The 21142-nt window shown below is 46.0% G+C and overlaps 1 protein-coding gene across 1 annotated transcript in view; it reads left to right on the top strand.

The window, feature by feature from the left end:
* The first annotated feature begins 14133 nt into the window (after window positions 1-14133).
* Window positions 14134-21142, top strand: part of clstn2a (calsyntenin 2a) — a 132201-nt gene continuing 125192 nt past the window's right edge. The window contains exon 1 of the mRNA XM_076293209.1: window positions 14134-14317. Within this exon, the coding sequence (XP_076149324.1) occupies window positions 14134-14317 (184 nt within the window). The remainder of the gene's footprint in view (window positions 14318-21142) is intronic.

The raw sequence follows: 21142 nt of genomic DNA on the forward strand, positions 1-21142 counted from the left end.
CAGTGAGCATGCATACACATGCAGACTAACACATACTATACATACATACATTACTGCTCCAGGCTTTAGCATAAAATCTCTCTCGCTCTCTCAAAATTTATATTGAGTAGTATTGCTTAAAAAAAGCATCTGCACGTCATATGTTGCCTTTGACGGTATATGTTACCTATGTTACATTGTATAATGAAGTAAGTTTAATCTGTTGTGAGATATGCAATTTCTCAAGCTGATGTTAATTTTCCATCTCGTGCGTCTCCCATGTTGCTAGCCTGCCGGGCATCAGGAGCAGGACATGGGTTGCAGCGTGCGGCAAGCAGATAAGAGGCAGGTAATTTAGGCGGCAGCAAACCGACCATTTTCCCTCACATTTGAACCTTTAATGGTCTGATTGAAGAGGGCTGATTGTGCTGAAGGACCCCTCTCACCTGGCCCTCGGGTGGCCTGATTAGTGCCTGATTGAGAGGATATCCTGAAAATCAGTCACATGCTAGCAGACATCGCCTAATATTAAGCCTAAGCAGGCAAATGGATAGTTTTTTTCCTTTTTTATCGCGAAAATAGATTTTTTTTTCTTTTTTTCCCTTTTCTAAATGCTGGGCTTTGCAAGGCTCCATTTTACCAGCACTTTACCATTTGCAAAGTGAAGCAGGCAAATGAAGTGAGGGAGGAACTAAGGAGTGCTCTGATTCGATTTGCTGGCAGGGTGACGTGCAAACATATTACTCCTACAGATGCACTGATCACTCCCTGGAGCACAGCTTAATCTGTGCATGCCACCCCTACATCTGCTGGTGTCTGGATGAAGGACTCAAAATCGGCTGTGCCAAAATGTGGGCAGATCAATGGAGGAGTGGAGTATTGACAGCTGTCTAAACAGAGTAACACCACCAACTAGCAGATATCTCTCTGTCATTCTCTTTTCTGTCTCTCCCCTCTTCTGACTAACTCTTTACTGACTCACCCACTTGTTCCTACATCCCCCCCCCCCCTCTCTCTCTCTCTCTCTGTCTCTCTCACCCATGTTGTTCAAATGCTCAAACACTCAATGATGTTCGGTCCAGTTAGGTTTTATTGGTGCCTCTCCCACTCTCTGTGTGTCTTGCAGACAATATGGTGTGTGTGTGTGTGTGTGTGTGTGTGTGTGTGTGTGTGTGTGTGTGTGTGTTTGACACCGAGCAGGTGGTAATGCTCTTGTGAGAATGCAGGGTCTTCAGGTCTGCCTGCAGCTCAGAATAATTGCCCTTGGTCCAGGAGAAATAAAAACATGGAATGTGTGTGGTGTGTGTGTGGGGGGATGAGTCTTTCAGGCTTTTAGTGGGCAAGGATGAGCAGGCTTCACTTTGGTAGAGATGGTGGAAGGAGCTAGCGTGAGAGTGAAGAGGTGAGGGGAGGGGGCACTTTTCAAGCATGATTTATTGGCTTAAAGTGTTTCCTTTCCTGATCCTTTTACCTTTCACTGTCTCACTCACTCACTCACCAGGACCCCATTCTGGTCTATCGTCCTCTTCTCTCTCTCTCTCTCTCTCTCTCTCTCTCTCTCGCTAATGTTCTGCTCTTTCTTTTCTGGTTCCCATTTTCTGTCTTTTCCTCTGTCTCATCTTCAGCTAGCTTTTGGCATCCATCCCCTCCGTGTTTTATAATCTCCACCTTCACTGTTTTCTCTCTCTCTCTCTTACTATCTTTCCTTACTGTTTTCTCTCTCTTCCTCCCTGCTTTCTCTCTCTCCATCACTTTCTCTCAATTGTTCTAAGTCTCTCCCTCCCCCTCATTTGTTTTTCTGCTTTTAGCGTGGGTTTGGAAATCTCTTTAAACACCTGTTGACAGGTAGATGAGGCCTGTGTGTGATTGTGTGTTTGGATAGATTAGGTGTGTGTGTATGTGTGTGTGTGTGTGTGTGTGTGTGTGTGTGTGCAAACATGCACACACACAAACACCCACCCACACACACAGGCACACAGACACAGACACACACACAAACACACAAAATGATTTACCTACACATCCCTCCTCCACACACACACACACTCTCTCACACATTACCCACACATGCACCAATTCACTCTCAGAGTGAATTATCTTGGTGTCAGTCGTCATGTAGCACCTCGGCCTCAGCTAGTTTGTGTGTGCGTGTGTGTGAGTGTGTGTGTATGTATGTGTGCGTGTGTATGTGTGTGTGTGTGTGGCCATAATCCCGTCTCCAATGCAGATGAGGCATGGAGCAGGGCCAGGGAGGCGGACATGCCTCGGCTCTCGGCGTGGGGATAACTCAGGACAGCTGTTCTGGGGATTAAACGCCCGCTCGGAATTGACACTGAGCTGGGTCGCTACATATTTCCGGGTATTAGTGACACTCGCTCTCCCTTTACACACACACACACACACACACACACACACACACACACACACACACACACACACACACGCACACACACACACGTCCAACTCCCTGCTGAGGTCTCTCAGTGCTTCACTTTGCCAGTGTGCTCTCTGTCCGTCTGTTCATGTTGTCTGTCTGTCTGTGGTAAACTTTGGCTTGCAAGTGAACAAAGTCTACAGGATCAGCTCGAAACCAACATTCTGCTCGCTTTCCTCTGTAATGCCTGAACTTCTTGTACAAGCACTCACACACTCTCTCACACACATCCACAGTACTTGACAGACTGACACATAAGCACACAAGAAAAAGAAGAAAAATGCCCCCCTCCCACTCATACACATACAGACTTTGGTCCTTGTCAGAATCTAATTTCCTGTTTGGAGTGTCCAGAAGGAGATGGAAGAGAGATGCGGCTGAAGAGGGCTAGAATACACAGCGGAGGGGAGGAACACTCCTACACTCTCCTCTCCTGTCATCCCTCCTCCTCTCCCTCTCCCTCCTCCCCTCCCTCTCCCTCCTCCCCTCCCTCTCCCTCCTCCTCTCCCTTTCCCTCCTCCCCTCCCTCTCCCTCCTCCTCTCCCACTCCCTCCTCCCCTCCCTCTCCCTCCTCCCCTCCCTCTCCCTCCTCCTCTCCCTCTCCCTCCTCCTCTCCCTCTCCCTCCTCCCCTCCCTCTCCCTCCTCCTCTCCCTCTCCCTCCTCCTCTCCCTTTCCCTCCTCCCCTCCCTCTCCCTCCTCCTCTCCTCTCCTCTCCTCTCCTCACCTCACCTCCTCTCTCCCTCCTCCCCTCCCTCTCCCTCCTCCTCTCCTCTCCTCTCCTCTCCTCACCTCGCCTCCCCTCTCCCTCCTCTCTCTCCTCTCCCTCCTCCCCTCCCTCTCCTCTCCCTCCTCCCCTCCCTCTCCCTCTCCCTCTCCCTCCTCCTCTCCTCTCCTCACCTCCCTCTCCTCGCCTCCCCTCCCCTCCACTGCCCTCCTATCATCTCTCCTCTTTCTCTCCCCTTTCCATTTTCCTTGCACTTCCTCCTCATATTTATTTTCTCCTCTACTCTCCTTTTCTCCTCCACTCTGCCGTTCTCTCTCTGTGTCTGTCTCCCCCTCTTGCAATGTTGTGTGAAGAACTCTCTCTCTCTCTCTCTCTCTCTCTCTCTCTGAAGGCTGATGGGGTGTGAACCTCTCAGGTCACACTACATCAGAGCAGTAAAGAGGATCACCCAGACAGACTGACATTTAGGTCATGTGACTTTGGAGCTCTCTCCTTTCCTCTCCTCTCCTCTCCTCTCTTATCTCCTCTTCTTTTCTTTTCTCTTCTCTTCTCTTCTCTTCTCTTCTCTTCTCTTCTCTCCTTGAGACTCAGGAGAAATGAAACTTCCATGCAGCCTCTTGTCACACAGACACACACACACACACACACACACACACCCATGTTCCCTGTGGGGGGTGACGTAGGGTTGTTTACACTGGCTTATGACTGCTGAGTCTGCCACGACACCCCTACTGTGACCTCTCAGCAGTCTGATTGGAGGCTAGTGAAAGAGAGAGTTATTAGGGTGTTGGATTGAGTTTAGGATTGAGTTTGGGATTGGGATGTATTTTGCCGAATGAGATGGTTTTAGCGGAGCTGTAGAAGCCATGGCATCACTTAAACTGTGAGTGTCGGCAGCATTGCAGATTAAAACAATAAAAAAAAAGTAGATTATTGGCGCTGAGGCAATTTGACATACAAAAAATACATTAAATTGTATTTATGTGAAGGCTTATTATGATAAGAAAAAAAACACAACTGGCAATTTCTCGACTGCCACAGTCAGTTGTTTTTTTTTTCTGAATAAAGCATTGCTAACGTTGTCATGCATACTTCCTTTAAATAAACCATCAATTTTTTTCTTAATGTTAATGCTGAACATAGAGCTGAAGTGCAAATTATGTCTGGTTGATGTGACAGCAGGCCCTGGTGTGGTGTGGCTACGTACACAGGAAGCCCTGATTCTCTCTGCATCTCATTGGCGTCAGTGCATAGACAACTGTGAATGGCATCTAAAAATACTGTAGCTGTCCCCCATGCTACAGTTCACACAGCTGTGGGACAAGGCACCTTACCCCTCACGGCTCCCCGAGCGTCACTGTTGTTGCAGGCAGCTCACTGCGCCGGGATTAGGGTGTGCTTCACCTCACTGTGTGTTTACTGTGTGCTGAATGTGTTTCACTAATTGGGATAAATGCAGAGACCAAAGAGTATATATACTTATACTTATACAGTACTTATAGTTTCTCTCAGATCAGGTTCTCTCACTGCAGTTATAACTTTTTTCTTTGTGTATGCACATCTGTGTGTGATGTATACATGTCAGGGGGTTTGTATGATTGTCTTGGTGTGTTTGTGTGTGTGTGTATGTATGTGTGTGTGTGTGTATGTGTGTGTGTGTGTGTGTGTGTGTGTGTGTGTGTGTGTGTGTGTGTGTGTGTGTGTGTGTGTGTGTGTGTGTGTGTGTGTGTTTGCGTGTGTGTGCGCACGTGTATGCATGCGTGCGTGTGTTATTCCAGTCCATAGTCCACCCATACAGCAGAAGAGTAAAATCTTTGTGTGAGAAGTTCACACCTGTCATGTTGAAGTGGAAAAACAACAGTAAATGGAAAGCCTCTGTTTTTTTTTTTCAAGACCAAATGTAAAAATCTCTACAATTCCTTCATGGAAAAAAAAAACGCCTTCTCACTGTAGTTGTTTATTTATTTGTCTGTTTATTAATTTCTTTTCTGTTGTTCTGAACACAGCTGGAGACGGCAAATTGCATTTGCATGTCTCAGAGGCTAATGAACCAAATGAGAAAATGATTGGTGAGGTGGTCTTTTGTTTTTTCCTAAGTCCCCTTTTGTGGCTGCTTGAAAGCCTTTCAGTCTGAGCAGAGAAGGAGATAGACACGAATAAGATGGGGGGGTAAACAACAGCCAAGTGCTGCTTCATGGGCCTAATAAATAGATTACTGAGCATCAACAGGATACTCTCAAGCTGAGTGAAAGAACTCTGCTCCCATGACGATATGTCAAGTAAACACTATTAGCCTGCTGCCAGGAGATACAGGAAGTCTACGATGTGAAAGGCCCCGGTCACTACCCATAAGCCCTGTCTGTCTCTGTCAGTCAAACGTGGTAAAGTCCAGTGGATCACTATGTGTCCATTGCTCTCTGTCAGTCTCGGTGTTTCTGCTACTTCTCCTTGCCCTGTGGACATGTGAGAGAGGGTACAGTGGAGCTTAATAGATTTTAGTAGGCTTTGTACTCTAACTGCTCTTTCTCTTTCCCTCTCATACATCTACACACTTTCTCTCTCTGTTTCTCTCTCTCCCTCTCTCTCTCACACACACACACACACATGCAAAACACACACGATGGGGTATTTAATGGCAACACCGGTTTTGATTTGGGAGTTCTCTGGTGTTATAATATCTTCTCTTCAAACAGGTAGTGACAATTCTACTCCAAAATGGCTTCACCGTTCTTTTGAAATAAGCCAGCAGTCTGGTCTTGGCATGGGAAATGCTTTTCATATTAATCCGTCGACACTCGACTGTGCCGTAGTGATAGCAGTCTCTGCCGTCGCATTCTCCCTGTCAATAAAGAGATCACTTGCCACTTCACACGCGTGCCGCTTGGCTCGACGAACGGCTCGTCGCTAATCACCCGCTCGGCACTCCACACTGTCTATGTCTTGAAAGGCAACCCGTCGTAATTTGAGTTAAGACCTTATACTGTCGTCGTGCACCATCAATCAAAGCACTTCTTTTAAATCTTAATTGCGCGTCTGCCGACACACGCTGACTCGGAGGCGACAAGGCAGACGAGAAGCTTTAAATGGGCAAAGTGGTTAGAGAAGGCAGACAGATGTCTGCACAAAGAGAAAACACTGACCTGATGATGACACTACCCCTGACTAATTGCAGATAACTGACATTTCATGACTCCTTTGGGATGTGTGTGACGCTCAAATGTCAGAGATGAAATGGTAAGAACGTGTCACCAAAGTGTTTGTGTGAAACCTTAATAAACAAAGTCACAGTTATTTGCATTCACATTTGCATTTAGATTCATTCATTTGGCAGATGGTCTAAACCAAAAGGGCTATGAGTAAGGTACTGTATAACTCAATAAAGCTCAGTAGTGCATTAGCACATGGTCTTACTGACCCAGGATATGACACACACACATACACACACACACACACACACACACACACACACACTCACTCACTCACTCACTCACTCACACACACACACACACACACACACACACACATACACACATACACATTCTTACAAACACACCACCATAGCTCAGTAGCTTATCAGCTCATGACCTTGCCAACATGCTGGGGCATGCTGGTCCTTGAGTAAAACAAAACTGTGGACATTTATATTGCAGTGGTGTGACCGATGGAGAAGTCGGCCACTAAAGCACAGCGATGTCTCTCCCACCATGTGGCACAGCTGCAGTCTCTAGTGATGGTGGCAAGGATTCACTGTTATCAGCCAACACACACACACACACACACACACACACACTGTACATACATACTCTCAGATTGACATTTCACTCCCTAGATACACGCGACTTTAAAAAATATGAGGAGGCGGAGCTGCCGCACACATGAACTGTGCAGAATTACAAGCGAAGATGTTTGCACAGCTCCCAGCTATTTGAAGCTCTCTGACTGAATGTGACAATGACAGCTTTGGCGTCTTGCGGAAGCCTTATGCAAGGGTGTCTTTGCCAGGTTTTGTGCTTAAGGCAAACACTTCTAACTCACAGTACACAGTGTAGTCACTTTGATTGTATACCCATCCCATGCTGTGATATTCATATTTTATGGCTGGCTACCCACCCCCTCGACTTTACCTTCAGAGTAGACCTGAGGAACCCTGCTAATATCAAGGCTGGGTGCCAATTAAGGCTAACCACTCTCCAGACTGTTGTTTTGTGTTTTCACATGTTGCATGTAATCATTAAAGGTGCAGTCAGGGATTTCGCAGGAAGTCGCGTTTGTTTGTTTTTATGTTTATATTTAAATGTATGATGTTAACCAAGGACCCATGTTCTTGTCAAAGAATATCCTCCTTCTTTAAAGAGGGTCTCAGTTCTCAGAAGTAGTACCTAATTTCAGAGCTCTTTTTGAGTTTGTTTTTGGAAACCCATTGATGTATCCTTTTATCAGGAAGAAACTGCGTAATGTTATGTTCTTTCTGAAATATGGGGAAAACACTGTTTGTGGTCCTTTCCTATCATATGTCAGTGACCATAGTATTTTTTCAGATCTGCAGTATACTCTGAATTACCTCCAGATATCTGAAGCGGATGTTTTAAACAGAAATAATCTTAGGACAGCATAACCAACACATGTTCTAACTTACCCTGCAAGTGTCAAATAAGCAAAGAATTCTTACTTTTGATATTGGTGCCACATAAACAGTGAAGAGAATATTCTTTCAATGGCCTCTGCCAAATAAAAATTCACAAAGGAGCCCCTTTCTTTATAGCTGGAGGTTGATAAAGATGACAATTACGTACTCATTAATTGGTGTTTCCTGTAAGATGAACTGTAAGTGTGACGGCGATGTGAGGAGCACTGGGTGGGGAGCGTTTTTATTGGGCTTAATGTGTCTGAAAATGACCCGCAGGCCTCCGTTTGCCAGCTCCGCTAGACTCGCTTCTGCTTAATGTGCAAGTATTGGCTTGTCCTGAGTCAATACGTCTAATTACTCTATTCCTGCCACTTATTTCTCACCGTGTCTTAGATTTTACTCCATTTCATTATGCCACTGTACACGAGTCGATGGCCCCCTGCTTAAGGCTATCTTTCCCTCTGTCTGTCTCTCTTTCTCTCTCTCTCTCTCTCTCTATGTCTATGTCTATGTCTGTCTCTGTCTGTGCCTCCCACCCCCCACTCCACCACTCCAGCTTTGTCTGTCTCTTTGCTAATGCCCCATTGTGCCCGCTGTTCTGACGCCAGGCTGGCTGGCCTGGTCTTTAGTGCCTGTTGGGCCGGTGAGCTGTGGGTGTACTGGAGCACTGGACTAGAATGAGGGAAAGGGAGAGTGGGGTGGGGTGGGGTGGGGTGGCAGTGACTTGTTTCACAGGAAAGGTATTTGTGCTCAAATTGCTCAATTTTATTTCATTTTTTGTGCTGCAGTTACAATAATGGATTGCTATTTCCCCATAGGGTAGCCTGCCTCCGTTAGCTGGGATAGGACTTCCTGTTCCGATTAATTTTGCCGACGTCCTGTAAATGAAACAGGGCAGGCGCAGGGGGTGAAATGAATGACTGGGTATTGACAAGAAGGAGTTCATGGTTCGGTCAAGCTGTTCTCTTGCGACTCCACTCTCCAAAGCTAGCGCTGAAGAGCACCTCTTGGATGAGTGTGAGTGTGTGTGTTGGGGCTGCACTGTGTGTTCCACTTCAAAGAGAGACATTATAAATCCAAGATCCAGAATCAAGACTCCATCGTAAAATATGCTAATAGACTGGCTGTCTCCCTGTCGCCATCCCATTCCCTTTTGTTGTCTGACTCACTTACTATCCACATGTTCTGACTGTTATACTGAACAGACTTTTGGCCTCCCAGCTCATTTCTGTGGACGTTATTAGCATGCCAATTACAACTATGCATGGCTAAAGCAAAACATTTGTTTAAACATTAAGTACGCTGCATAAGCACGCTGTCTCTGTTTCTCTCTCTTTCCCTGTCTCTCTCTCTTTTCCTGTCTCTCTCTCTTTCCCTTTCTCTCTTTTCCTGTGTCTCTCTCTTTCCCTTTCTCTCTCTCTTTCCCTTTCTCTCTCTTTCCCTTTCTCTCTCTCTTTCTCCCTTACTTTCCGCCGGCTCTCTCGGGGGAGGGGGGGGGTGTCTGCAATAATACAGATGTTACGAGCCAAATGTTGCCATAATGGTGTCATCTGGTCAGAAATTAATGGCATGTTGCATCATTCCGGGGAAATGCTCTAAAATTCCCCATCAATTCCGGAAACCTATCTGCAGGCTTAATTACAGACGGAATGCTGACTGGGGTTTTCATTATAGGAGGCCAAGAAAAGGTCGGAATAGATTTGCCAGTGTTCGTCTCCCTCCCTGCATGACAGGATTTTATTAGCCAGCCCAAATGTTGTAATAATTATATTCCCTGCTGCATAAATGTAATTGAGGTTTAAAAGCAGCATTTCTTTGTGTTCCCATACCTGGGGATGTTTGTCTGCTCGTCGCTTTCAAGTGAGCGAGAGCTTGCGCACACACACTGATCCTACCTGTCCCAATCTAATCAGGCGTTATGTTGCTGATACACTGTGCGGTGTAGCACAAGCTACTGGTATGGAAAAAATGTGGAAATGGGGTCGCACTTCAAAAATGGTTGTACAAGTAGTTGATGGCTTTGAAGCAAGCGTACTGTTGATGATGCCTCATGTTTGGTATCAGAAACAAAGCACTAATAATAAACATCCAGCATGAAGGCTGGCATGGCAAGGCAGGTAAATGCCCGGGTCGGGTTTGGTGTGTGTGTGTGTGTGTGCGTGTGTGTGTGTGTGTGTGTGTGTGTAGAGGTGGGGGGGCCTCTCAGACAAGGCAAGATGAAAGCAGAGCCCCTCACATTGAATTAGCCTCCATCAGGCCACACTAATGCTGTATAATAGCTTCAGACATCTCCCAGGGGAAGATTGAGAGGTCGGGGTTTACAGGGGAGACACCCGGCTCTCTGCCACACTACTAACCTTGTTAAAGAAGCGAGGGGGATGGAGAAAGAGAGCAAAAGAGAAAGAGGCAGAAAAACAGACAGCTAAAGAGCATGAGTGAAGAGAGGAGGAGAGACGTTTATACAGAGAGAACAAGAGTGCAGAATTATTATTATTATTATTATTATTATTATTATTATTACTATAATAATAATTCACATTATTATTATTAGTTGTAGGAGTATCATCACCATCATCATCATCATTATCAGCAGCAGCAGTATAGTAGTAGTGTTGTCAATGTCATATTTCAAATGCATGTATTCTACTGTTCTTTGTGTTTAGCACCACTCTCTCTGAACAGTCATACCGATAAAGCAAGTTTGAATTGAATTGAATTGAATTGAATTGAAGAGAGACATCGAGAAAGAGATTGAAAGAAGAACAAAGAGATGGATATGAGTAAGTAGTCATGAGTTGATAAGTTCATATGTCTCAGCCAACAGCTGGGTGTGCAGGAGCTACTGTAGCTGACCCAGCTGAGCCATTCGCTTGGGAAGGCCTTTCATATTCCTGATGCAAACAAACACCAAAGCAGGTGTAGCCCCCCTGTGCAACCCACGCAGGTGCTTGTGTGCATGTTGCCATCACCCTGCACCACACCTCACACACACACACACAAACACACACACACACACACACACACACACACACAGACACATACACACACACACATGCAAATGCAGTACTGTAAGGTAGTGGAATCTTTTTCAGTGATGAGGACTGTGATATTTATACAGAAAGGGATACACATTATCATATACACATCCACATCCACACCCAAACACACACACACACAGTGCTACAAGAAGAGGTTATTGAGTGAGATGTCTTGAGGACCCATGTTGATGATGCAGTACAGACGTGCCAATGCGGCAGCCTTGCGTGCCCGCTCCTGCCTGCCTGCCTGCCCCTGCAGTCTCTCCGGACTTGCCCCCACCCCCACCCACCCCGCCCAGCTGCCTACCCACCATCCTCAGCTGTGCCAGTGCCGTATGCTGCTAACTGGGGTATTTATGCATCAAAGCGTCGTGCTGTGCAGCTCTGCGCTGTGCGGTGTCAGAGGATTTCTGTCTGTCTAAACGAGGGGAGATAAGGCCATGGCGAGCTCAGTCTTAGGAGGATGTGTGTGTGTGTGTGTGTGTGTGTGTGTTTGTGTTTCTTTAAAAAGGACTGGGGGGACTCAATCGTGTTTGTGATGTACTGTACTGCATAGGAGTGTTTGTGTCTCTGTGTATTTCGTAGTGTTGTGTTTGTGTGTGTGTGTGTGTGTTTGTGTGTGTGTGTGTGTTTGTTAGTCTGCTAGTGACACTGTTTGGGAGAGGAGCAGCTGTGCTCATCGTCTGGGCCTACAGAGGAAGACAATCCGTCCCCTCTGGATTTACAGGGTCATCAGGACTCACTCGCTAAGCTTCTAGGAACTTTCTAGAAGCGATTTGGGCACGGGGCACAGCCTCGGAAGGGAAGGGTGTGAAATTGTTTCATTTCTTCTGTCATTAATTGCGTCTGTGCATGTTGAACCATGCTATTGCGCCGGGTTTTGAATGGCCAGCACTAATCTAAAAGTCCATTTGGGTCCCTGCTGTGAGGCTTAGCCTGATTATTCTTTTTTCCCTCTGGCTTTTTCCCTCTTCATTTTCGGTGGCTTTGAGAGAGCGACTTGGGGCAGCTGATTCGCCAGCTGCTGGTGTGCATTGAAAGGAAAATTTGGGTCTTTCAGTTTCTGTTTACTTTCTTCTCTTGTTGTTGCTAAAGTTGGGTTTATGCTTCTATGGTTTGTTTGCTTGTTTGAGTGAATTCACATCCAGGCACACTAGATTCAGCAAACTTCACCAAAAATGAGGGGAACATGATTCCTTTTTATTAAAGTTTATTAAAGAATATTTTTTAATATCTGTTTGAAGGTTTGCCTCTAGCCTGGGTTTTCTTATGCTGCCTTACGCGCACGATTTTATTCACACTGCTAGGCAGCCTGGATTCTATGGACTTTGTTTTCACCTCAACGAAGGAACCAATCACAGAATGGAGGGAGGGCAGCAAGACGATGACGACACACCAAAGCCGTTATGAGCTATGTACAGACGCATTTGATAGACATTCGTAGCGCCCAATCAACGGCTCTGGGCATTTGTAAAATACGTTTCAAATACGAGAAAATGAATGTCTAGTTCCCAGACCCCATCTCAAGCCAGGCTAGTTTGCCTCAGTATAAAGCACAACTATTTTCCCTATACAGCCAGCGAAATCCATGGAAAAGCACTATGTGGCTTCTGAGTGGCCTTATACCTCTTCCACCAAACGTCACAAAGCCTTTTGAGAGGCCACTTATTTTCCATTTCTTTTGAGAGACCCTCCTGTTCTCTGTTTCTCACTCCTTGTCTAGCGTTTAGTCAGGGTGCTGGAAAGCATATTATTTAGTTTCGTCACAAAGTGGTTCCAGCGAAAGATTGACTTCTCTGGGAAGTTGAGAGTGGCCTGGGAGAGTATTCTTTTGATACTGGACTCTGAATCAGTACTCTTTTCAACAAGTCGGCAAAAACATGCATGGCAGTCAACACAATAGACTAATTCAGAAGTAAATGCGGCTGTCGCATCTGTAATTATATATGTACCATGTATCGTGCTGCTTGGCTTTTTAGAGCGCATGTGAAATTGCGGCAGTGCAGCACAATTCTTCCAGTCAATACGTAAGGGTGTGATTATGACCATGCTTCAAACAGGCATGGGTCATTGGAGCGGGCGCAGAGGCGTTCGATGGAGGCCTTTGCAGTCCACTCCGCTGTTGTTTGTCCAGATCACACCTGCCTCAGCTCAGCTGTAGCCATTGATCAGTGGCTTGTTATGTGTTTTGTTATTTTCCCTGCCTGGGGGAAGATGAGGTGGGGCGGAGTGAGTGTGACTGTGGTTTTGATTGTGAGGCGGGAGCAAAACTGAAAGGCAAAATCACTAGCAGCAGGTGGAGTGTCCTCTCCCACAACCAAGGCCACACACACACACACACACACGCACACACACACACACACACACACACACACACACACGCACGCACACGCACGCACACGCACACACAGACACACACGCACACACACACACACACACAGAGTGACAGCTGAGCTGAGCAACTGCCATTGTTGTAAATGATAGAGAGGTTACTGTCTTTAACACTCTCTCTTGTAAACAACCATGGCACCTAGGCTTGGGAATCGGTTCCAGGTATCGGTTAGGAACCGGTTCCAAACGTTCCGATCCATCGGAATCGTACACATCCACACGTTAACGATTCCAATACAAAGCTTTGTTTTAGAAATTTTTACTTTTTTAGAAATTTTAAAGCATTCAACTTCTGTATTGATATTGCACACTTGGTATTCATTCTCCAAAACCACTTTAAATTAGACATTCAAAGCCAACAACTCTCAAAGCCATCCAATAAGTGTTCAGCAAATGGTACAGGAATCGTTATGGGAATCGATAAGGAATCACATCGATAAGCAGACTCGACAATGGCATTGATATCGATAATTTCTTAACGATGCCTAATGGCACCCAACAACGCTCTGGGGATAAAATGCTTCTGAGAGCAGGTAAAAGAGGGCCTGCTCCTGTTGCTCCCCATGGAGTTTCCAGGTGGAGGGACGAGGAAGACCCCCTCCTGGGCATCACAGCCCCTTTGTGCTCCTCAGCTTTATTGATTGGACTTTTTAGTCATTCTACATGTGAATCTTACACACACACACATGCGCGCACGCACGCACGCACGCACGCACGCACGCACGCACGCACGCACAGTCGCACACACACACGCACACAAAAACAGTAAAAATACAGGTGGCGTAGTTTCAATCATGTCCTTTTTGGCTGCTCTGCCTGTGTTCTGTTTGCTTATTAGCTGTCAAATCTTTCCTGCGCAGACCTCTACATTAACATTCTGATTCTGTAAAGATTCTTTGATTCTATAAAGCCTTTGACATATACAAGCATAGAGATTGTATGAAGGGATTTTCATGTTGCTTACCTGCCCCCCCCCCCCTCTCCCTCTCTGTTTGTACAGTGAATAAACACAAGCCATGGATTGAGACGTCTTACCACGGTGTGATCACAGAGAACATGGACACGGTTCTGCTGGACCCCCCTCTGGTGGCTCTGGACAAGGACGCCCCTGTGCCCTACGCAGGTACACACACGCCTCACTATGCTTGTTTCATCGCTCAGGGATCAGTGCTTGTTGTTCCTGCATCTGTTCTCTCTCTCCCTCTCTTGTTCTCTCTCTCCCTCTCTCTCTCTCTCTCTCTCTCTCTCTCTCTTTCGCTTTCTCTCTCTCTCTGCCTGGCCTTGACGTTGAGCTGCATGTTTCTCTGAGCTTGGCTCGTGCTGGTGTGTTATTGATGAGAGGAGCAGCTCGGGTGCACAGGCAGCAACTGCCTCCGTGGTGGCTCTGGCTCTGATGCGGTACTGAGATGCACTAGTTTAGGAGCAGATCAGAGCCAGCACAGACCCAGAACAGGGCCATATCAAGGGCCAAGATGCCCCAGAGGTCATTCCTATTTTGTATGGATGTCTCTCGCTTCTCCTAATGTTTCTGAAGACAAAATCATGCTTTCATTGGTTGTCAGTGCTCTCTCTCTCTCTCTCTCTCTCTGTCTCTCTCTCTCTCTTTCTCTCTCTCTTTCTCTCTCTCTCTTTCTGTTACTGTCTTTACTTGAGAGGTATCACAAAGTCATTGCGAAACAACAATCACAGCGGGGGCTCCAGGGGCCAAAGCTCTTTCCATCTGACTGGCTGTGGAGAAGTACTGGCGCCGGAGAACAGTGCCTCCGCCCTCATCTCGCTCTCACGGCTGCGTGCCTCATCTCTCCTGGAGAGAGAGAGAGAGGGCTCGGCTTCGCAGAGCTCGCTGGCTCGCTCGTATCCATGCAAGGCAGTTTTGCTGATGCCAAACCGCGGGCTTACGACTGGAGACACGAGGAGGGTGGTGGGGGGTGGAGAGTGTGGGAGGAGGTGGTGACGGTGCTGATGGTGTTTTTAGGCATTTGCACTGTAATTAAACAAAGTGACTTTTCAGGCGGTAAAAAGCAAGGGAGGAGGTGTTTGAGATAAGCAGCGTTCTGCACCTCATTATGGGGGGGAAATAAACAGCTGAAATGAAACTCTGCTCTCTCAACGTTGCTGGAGACAGGGAGTGTTCTGTCTGTGTGTGTGCTTTTTCTGACTCACTCTCTTTTCAAAGCAAGCTGTCCTTGAACCACTAACACCCTTTTTAAGATGTCTCATCATAGAGGCACTGAAAGAGACTCACGCTTTCTTACACACTATTGCAGTCCTGGAACCACCCACAACTCACACACACACAAACACACACACACACACACACACACACACACACACACACAAAAGAGAGAGTGAAAAAAACGTTGTCAGATAAGGTGAAGTCTATGAACAGGCATCTACGATGTTAAAAAATCAGCATCAAAGTCAGCTCAGCTCAGTAACAGAGAACGACAGCGTTGCAGAGGAGCCAGGAAAGCAAATAGAGCGCTGTGCATGGGAGCGCTCGGGACGGCGACGTGCCCCTGAGCAGAGCGGAGGGAGCGCGCTGCTAATTATTTTTCGGGCTGATTTATGTGCCGTCCGTGGGCCGTGGCAGAATCTTGGCATGGCAGGTGGTCGGCCCAGAGCTGAGGCAGATGAGAATGGCGTGGTGTGTGTGTGTGTGTGTGTGTGCGGCCGGGCTGCGCGGCAGCGCCGAGCTCCAGCGGGATGGCAGGTGATATGTCTCGCCTCGGCTCCGCTTCTCACTGCCCAGACAACAGACAACAAGACACGGAAGATGGCTACCAAGGCAATGCCCACAAAAAGCCAGGCCCAAGCAGGCACCTTCCTCTGGCTTAATCTGTCATCCTCCCTAATTCTTTTTCCCACTGTTTCTCTCACTCTCTCTTTATGTCTGGCCTCGATCGTTCATCCTTTCTTTCTCTTCGATTTATTTTTTCCCTTCTCTTTCTATCCTCCTTCTATTCAGCTCTCCTCTTCTGTACCTCTCTCTCTTTCTCTCTCTCTCTCTCTCTCTCTCTCTCTCTTTCTCTCTCTCTCTTTTGTCTTTCTTCTGAAGTCGGGCAGTGAAACTGGTGAGTTATGTGAGTGGCGCTTTGTCATCAATCCTGCTTTTTCAGTTTCTCCAGAGAAAGGTGGTGGTGGGTAGGGTGGTGTAGGCGGGGGGGGGGGCGGGGGGGGGCATTCTTCTTGCTGCACATTAATTGCCGTGTGGGAACATGGCCCTGGTTAGTAAAGTACTTCTCTTTTCATTCGCGCCCACTGTTTCCTTTTTTCCCTTTCTTTTTTTAGGGACACATTTTTTTACTTTCTTTCTTTCAGTCTTCCTCTCTCCCCCGCTTTTGCCTCCCTCACGCTGCAGATGCAATGCTTTGATGTAAAATAACGATGATGATCCTAAAGTCGATGAAATATGCTGAGGCAGGCATCCAGAAGATGAATTGTTATTTCTGGGAACAAGACTCTCTCCTGTAGGGCGGAGAGTGTAGGTCTTGTAGTATGCGCCGAGCATTCTCAATCAAATTACCATGAAGGATGACTATGGCCTCAGCACAGAAGAGAGAGGAGAGAGAGAGAGAGACAGAGAGAGAGAGAGAGAGAGAGAGAGAGAGAGAGAGAGAGAGAGAGAGAGACGCAGAAGGAGAGAGGAAGGGGAAAAGCGAAAAAGGGAGCTTCATTTGCTAATTCTTTATCGGGGCTCCAGTTACACAAGAACCCTGTCCTCCACCACCCTGTTAATCTCTCTCCCAGAATGATGTACAATGCCATATTGTTCCCTCTAAACTTTGCTCCTCTCATAGCAGCTTACTGAGCAGAAAGGGGAGAGGAGGCTGCCCAGACGGATGACTGGAGAAAGAAGGAAAAGAAAAAGAGCAAAGAGACTGGACGGATTGAGGAGCATAGCATGTGGGGGACATTGTAGCAGAATAGAGGGGTCTGCCACAGAGATATTTTACAGGGCATTGTGCTGCTGCTTACTTCCTGCAGTCCCACGGACACCTGGGATTTATGCCGCTTCTTTAGGCCTGCTGTCTGTGAGGGTCACGATAATTCTATCAAACAGCCTTCTATGCGAACTGTGTGTTCTCTATGCATGTTTTTATACATTTTTCTATACATTATCTGGCAAAAGTAAACAAGCTATAGCTGGCTGGGATGAGATGATATACACCTTAAAGATGATTTATTTGTAAAAAAGAGTTACAGATGAGGTATAGCAATAGTGTGTGCAGCAACAGAAAGACAGCTTAGTTAAATGGTTAGATGGATTCCTGCAGTCAGGTTTGCCATTGTGTGGACTCTAGCACATTTTTACATGAAGGTCAGAAAGACTGTGGAGTTGCTGACATTGACAGCTTTTCAGGGACTCTGCATCAGTGATATTTTGTCATGTCAAAAGATGCAAAAGGGATTGTGGAGGGACGCATTGATATATCGGTACAACATCAGTATCGGCCAACATCGGCCTTGTTGACTGATATTGGCTATCTACAAATATGACATTTACAGATGGCAGTGACTGATGTTCATCTTTTATGTTGCCTCAGTTCTGCACTAGGTAAATATTGTGTTATGTACTGGAACATTAAGAAATGGTTCTATGAAGTCTTGAGAGACTAAAGGTGCTCTAAGCGAAGTCATACGTTTTTGGGGTAAAACATTTTTTGTCACTTACAGCAAACATCATCTCACCATCCACTAGCTGCATGTGTCCTGAATACACTGTAAAAAAACACGATCTCTGTGGACAACCCAGGCTTCAAAATCACAGACGAGATGCGCGTTTAGGAGAGTTTCAATTGTACGGGTGGGAGGGGGAGGAAGTAGGGAGCTAGCTTATTGTTTTGTTTGAACGTCAACAGAAGTGACGTTACCCAGCATCGCTTAGAGCACCTTTAAAAAGGTTCAGTTATTATAACCTTCTCAAAGTTATAACCTTGGCACAGATGCATTGTAAGGAGGGAAAGTATACTAAAGCACAAAAAAGACACAAAGCCTGACTGATAGTTTCGATCCTCTGAAGTGGTGTTAAATATATATCATGGCTCTGTTTAAGTATCCGAGTGAAGCTGGTGAGACTGTTTGTTATCCACTGACTGACACCTCTTAGCTAATCTGGTTATGTGTGGAGATGTCCCTCTCCAGCTGCATCTGAGGACTTAGTATGTGGCATTTAATGAGCAGCCTTGTGTTAGCATTGTGCATGCCGTCTGAATAGCAACATCCAACAATGGCTTTCAAACACGTCAGTCTAATGGATACTAGCGGGAGATTGAGGGACCTTGCCTTCTGGATTGCACCCTAGCTTCTCTCCGCTCGATAATAATAATTCATCTGTTGTTGGCGCCACCATAATTTATATTTCTGCTAATTGGATTTGCCTGTTCGCCCTCCAGATGCTTTTGTTTCTTTTCTTTTTTTCTCTCCCTCTCTTTCTTTCTTGTAAAAAATGATGGCTGCTGTGCTTGCAGGCAAGCTGGTTAATTACATGTGGAGGTGTTCTAGGCAGAAGTCATTGAAGTTCTGGATGCTGGATTGGCTCATTGGGCTGCAGTGCACCAATGGGTGATATTTACTGTAGCTGCAATTCAGGAAAATAGGTGTGTGCACAGAGGGTGTACACACATCTGGGTGTACACACATGTGTGGGTATACAGTAGAGGAATAGTCCAGCAACTGGAAGGCTCAAGGTTTGAGCCTAACTCCTGCTGACCCTGTCGAAGTGTCCTTGAGCAAGACACTTAACCCCAGTGCTCCTGATGAGCAGGTTGGCGCCTTGCATGGCAGCCTCTGCCATCGGTGTGTGGGTGAATGGGTGAATGTGAGGCATGACAATGTAAAGAGCTTTGCTATAAATGCAGTCCATTTACCATGTCTGTGAGAGAGAGAGAGAGTTTATATGATTGCGAGACAGTGTTTTTTTGTAAATAATTTGTACTGTTGTTTTCTGTGCAAGTTTTCCTCCCATATTGAATTAAGTGTTCTTTAGAGTGTGTTGGTGCTCCCATGTTATACCATATATGATTAACTCATTGAGTGCCAAAAAAGTAATATTACGTGTTTCCTTCCCATGCGTTGAGTGCCAAAAACGTAATATTACGTTTTTAGCTTTTTTTTTTAAATTACGAAACTAGACACTCTAACACACCTTTTATGTGATTTTGGGAACTCTGTGATAAATGAAAATGAAATATATGACGATCGAAAACTCATGAAAACGCACAATCTGGACATTTTATCTGGACATTTTATCATAACTCGGTTGCCGCTTTGGGTCGAATCAGTGACGCATGCACGTCAGCTCAAAACCAGGCCATTTTCGTGGGTCTATCACTAGGTGGCAGTCTCGCCAGGTCACTTCCCGGAAACTTTACAGGCAACACTTCATATTTCATGAAAGACGTTATATCTCCATTTCTAGAAAAAAAAAAACAGCGATTTTGATGAAAACTAGTCACTGTTTAGCTTGGGATTTCTCAGGAACAGAGGCGTGTAGAAATACACGGTTTGCACCCACTGAGAGCTTAAAGTCTCACCTTTCAAACGAGCCATTGTATGTGTTCATAGCTATAACACAGAATATGCTGTGGCTGTACAAAAATCATCAATAATGGTCTAGATTGCTGGCACTCTAGGACAAAGCTTCCGAAAACAGCTTGGCATTCAATGAGTTAACTGTATTCAGAGTTGGCCCAATCAAAATCGTGTAACATTCCCCTTGAATTTGTGAGGACTAGGGCCATTTGCATATTCCATCATCCATTGGGATCACTTTCCGACTTATAACACATGTTACCGCGCTATTTTTGAAGGCTCCCTGAATTTCTATCAGTGTGACAAGCTGTCACCAACATTGTCAGGATATGTTGAGGAGGTGATAATTGAAGTTGCACATGGAGCTCAAACAACTGCTGTTGTTGTTGTTATTTTTGTGACCCTTTCTCTGTCTTTTTTGTTGAATGCGAAAAAGCTCATACACAGGCATGGACTGCATCAGCACAACTAAGGATGCACAGGAGGGGGTGTAAAAACTGGGGGTGTAAAAAAAATCAGCCCAACACAGACAGTGTAAGAGGCACTGGAAGGAACACCACATACAGTATACACACACACACACACACACACACACACACCCACACACACACTCTCTCTCACACACACACACACACACACACACACACACACACACACACACACACACACACACACCTTTTGTTTCAAGCAATTTGAAGGGAAATCAAGAATTATTCAAGTTGAAAGACAACAAGCAATGATCATCAGTGTAGTTCATGGAATGAAAGTTGGTGCTACTATCACAACTACCACCACCATCACTATTACTGCTGTGTGCTACTGCAGCAGCTATATTTACTGCCACTATTGATGAAAAATTCAAATGTGTTAACAATGATGAAACACTGGAAAAAAGTGTGCGCATAATAATTTGTTGTGAGCACACTCTCATCATCAAATATGGATGCGTGCCTGAGAGAACGTCTCCACCAGCCCCCAGCTGCCTCTGTGGAGGGCATTGAAATTTTATGCTATGGCACAGCCCCCCCCCCCGATCCCACAGGTGAGCGATGCCATATGCTGCACACCTGAGCGCCGGGGACATCAAACTTCACAGAGAGGAGAGCAGGCTGGGGCGGTTGTAAAACCAGTATGCAGGACATACGTAACAGATAATAGACTCCACAGCGTTCGGTTCACAGAAAGAAATGCACTTACGAGGTTTACCACCTTGAACGTGCATTTCTTTCTGTGAACCGTACGCCATGTCGTCCATTATTCCGCTTATACCACTGTTGCCACTTGCGTTGTGTTCATTTGCTGTTATAATTTAAACGTTTTAATCGCTAAAACTGTCTTGTTTGTAGGACTACTTCTTTCCGCCACATATCAACTCATTTCTCAACTTGCAGGACAAACTACTGTTACCAGTTTT

Source organism: Alosa pseudoharengus, unplaced genomic scaffold (genome assembly GCF_046254945.1).
Source record: "Alosa pseudoharengus isolate Yale_2024_CS ecotype anadromous, Long Island Sound unplaced genomic scaffold, YU_APseudo_1.1 YU_APseudo_1.1_scf_2, whole genome shotgun sequence".
Classification (NCBI taxonomy): domain Eukaryota; kingdom Metazoa; phylum Chordata; class Actinopteri; order Clupeiformes; family Clupeidae; genus Alosa; species Alosa pseudoharengus.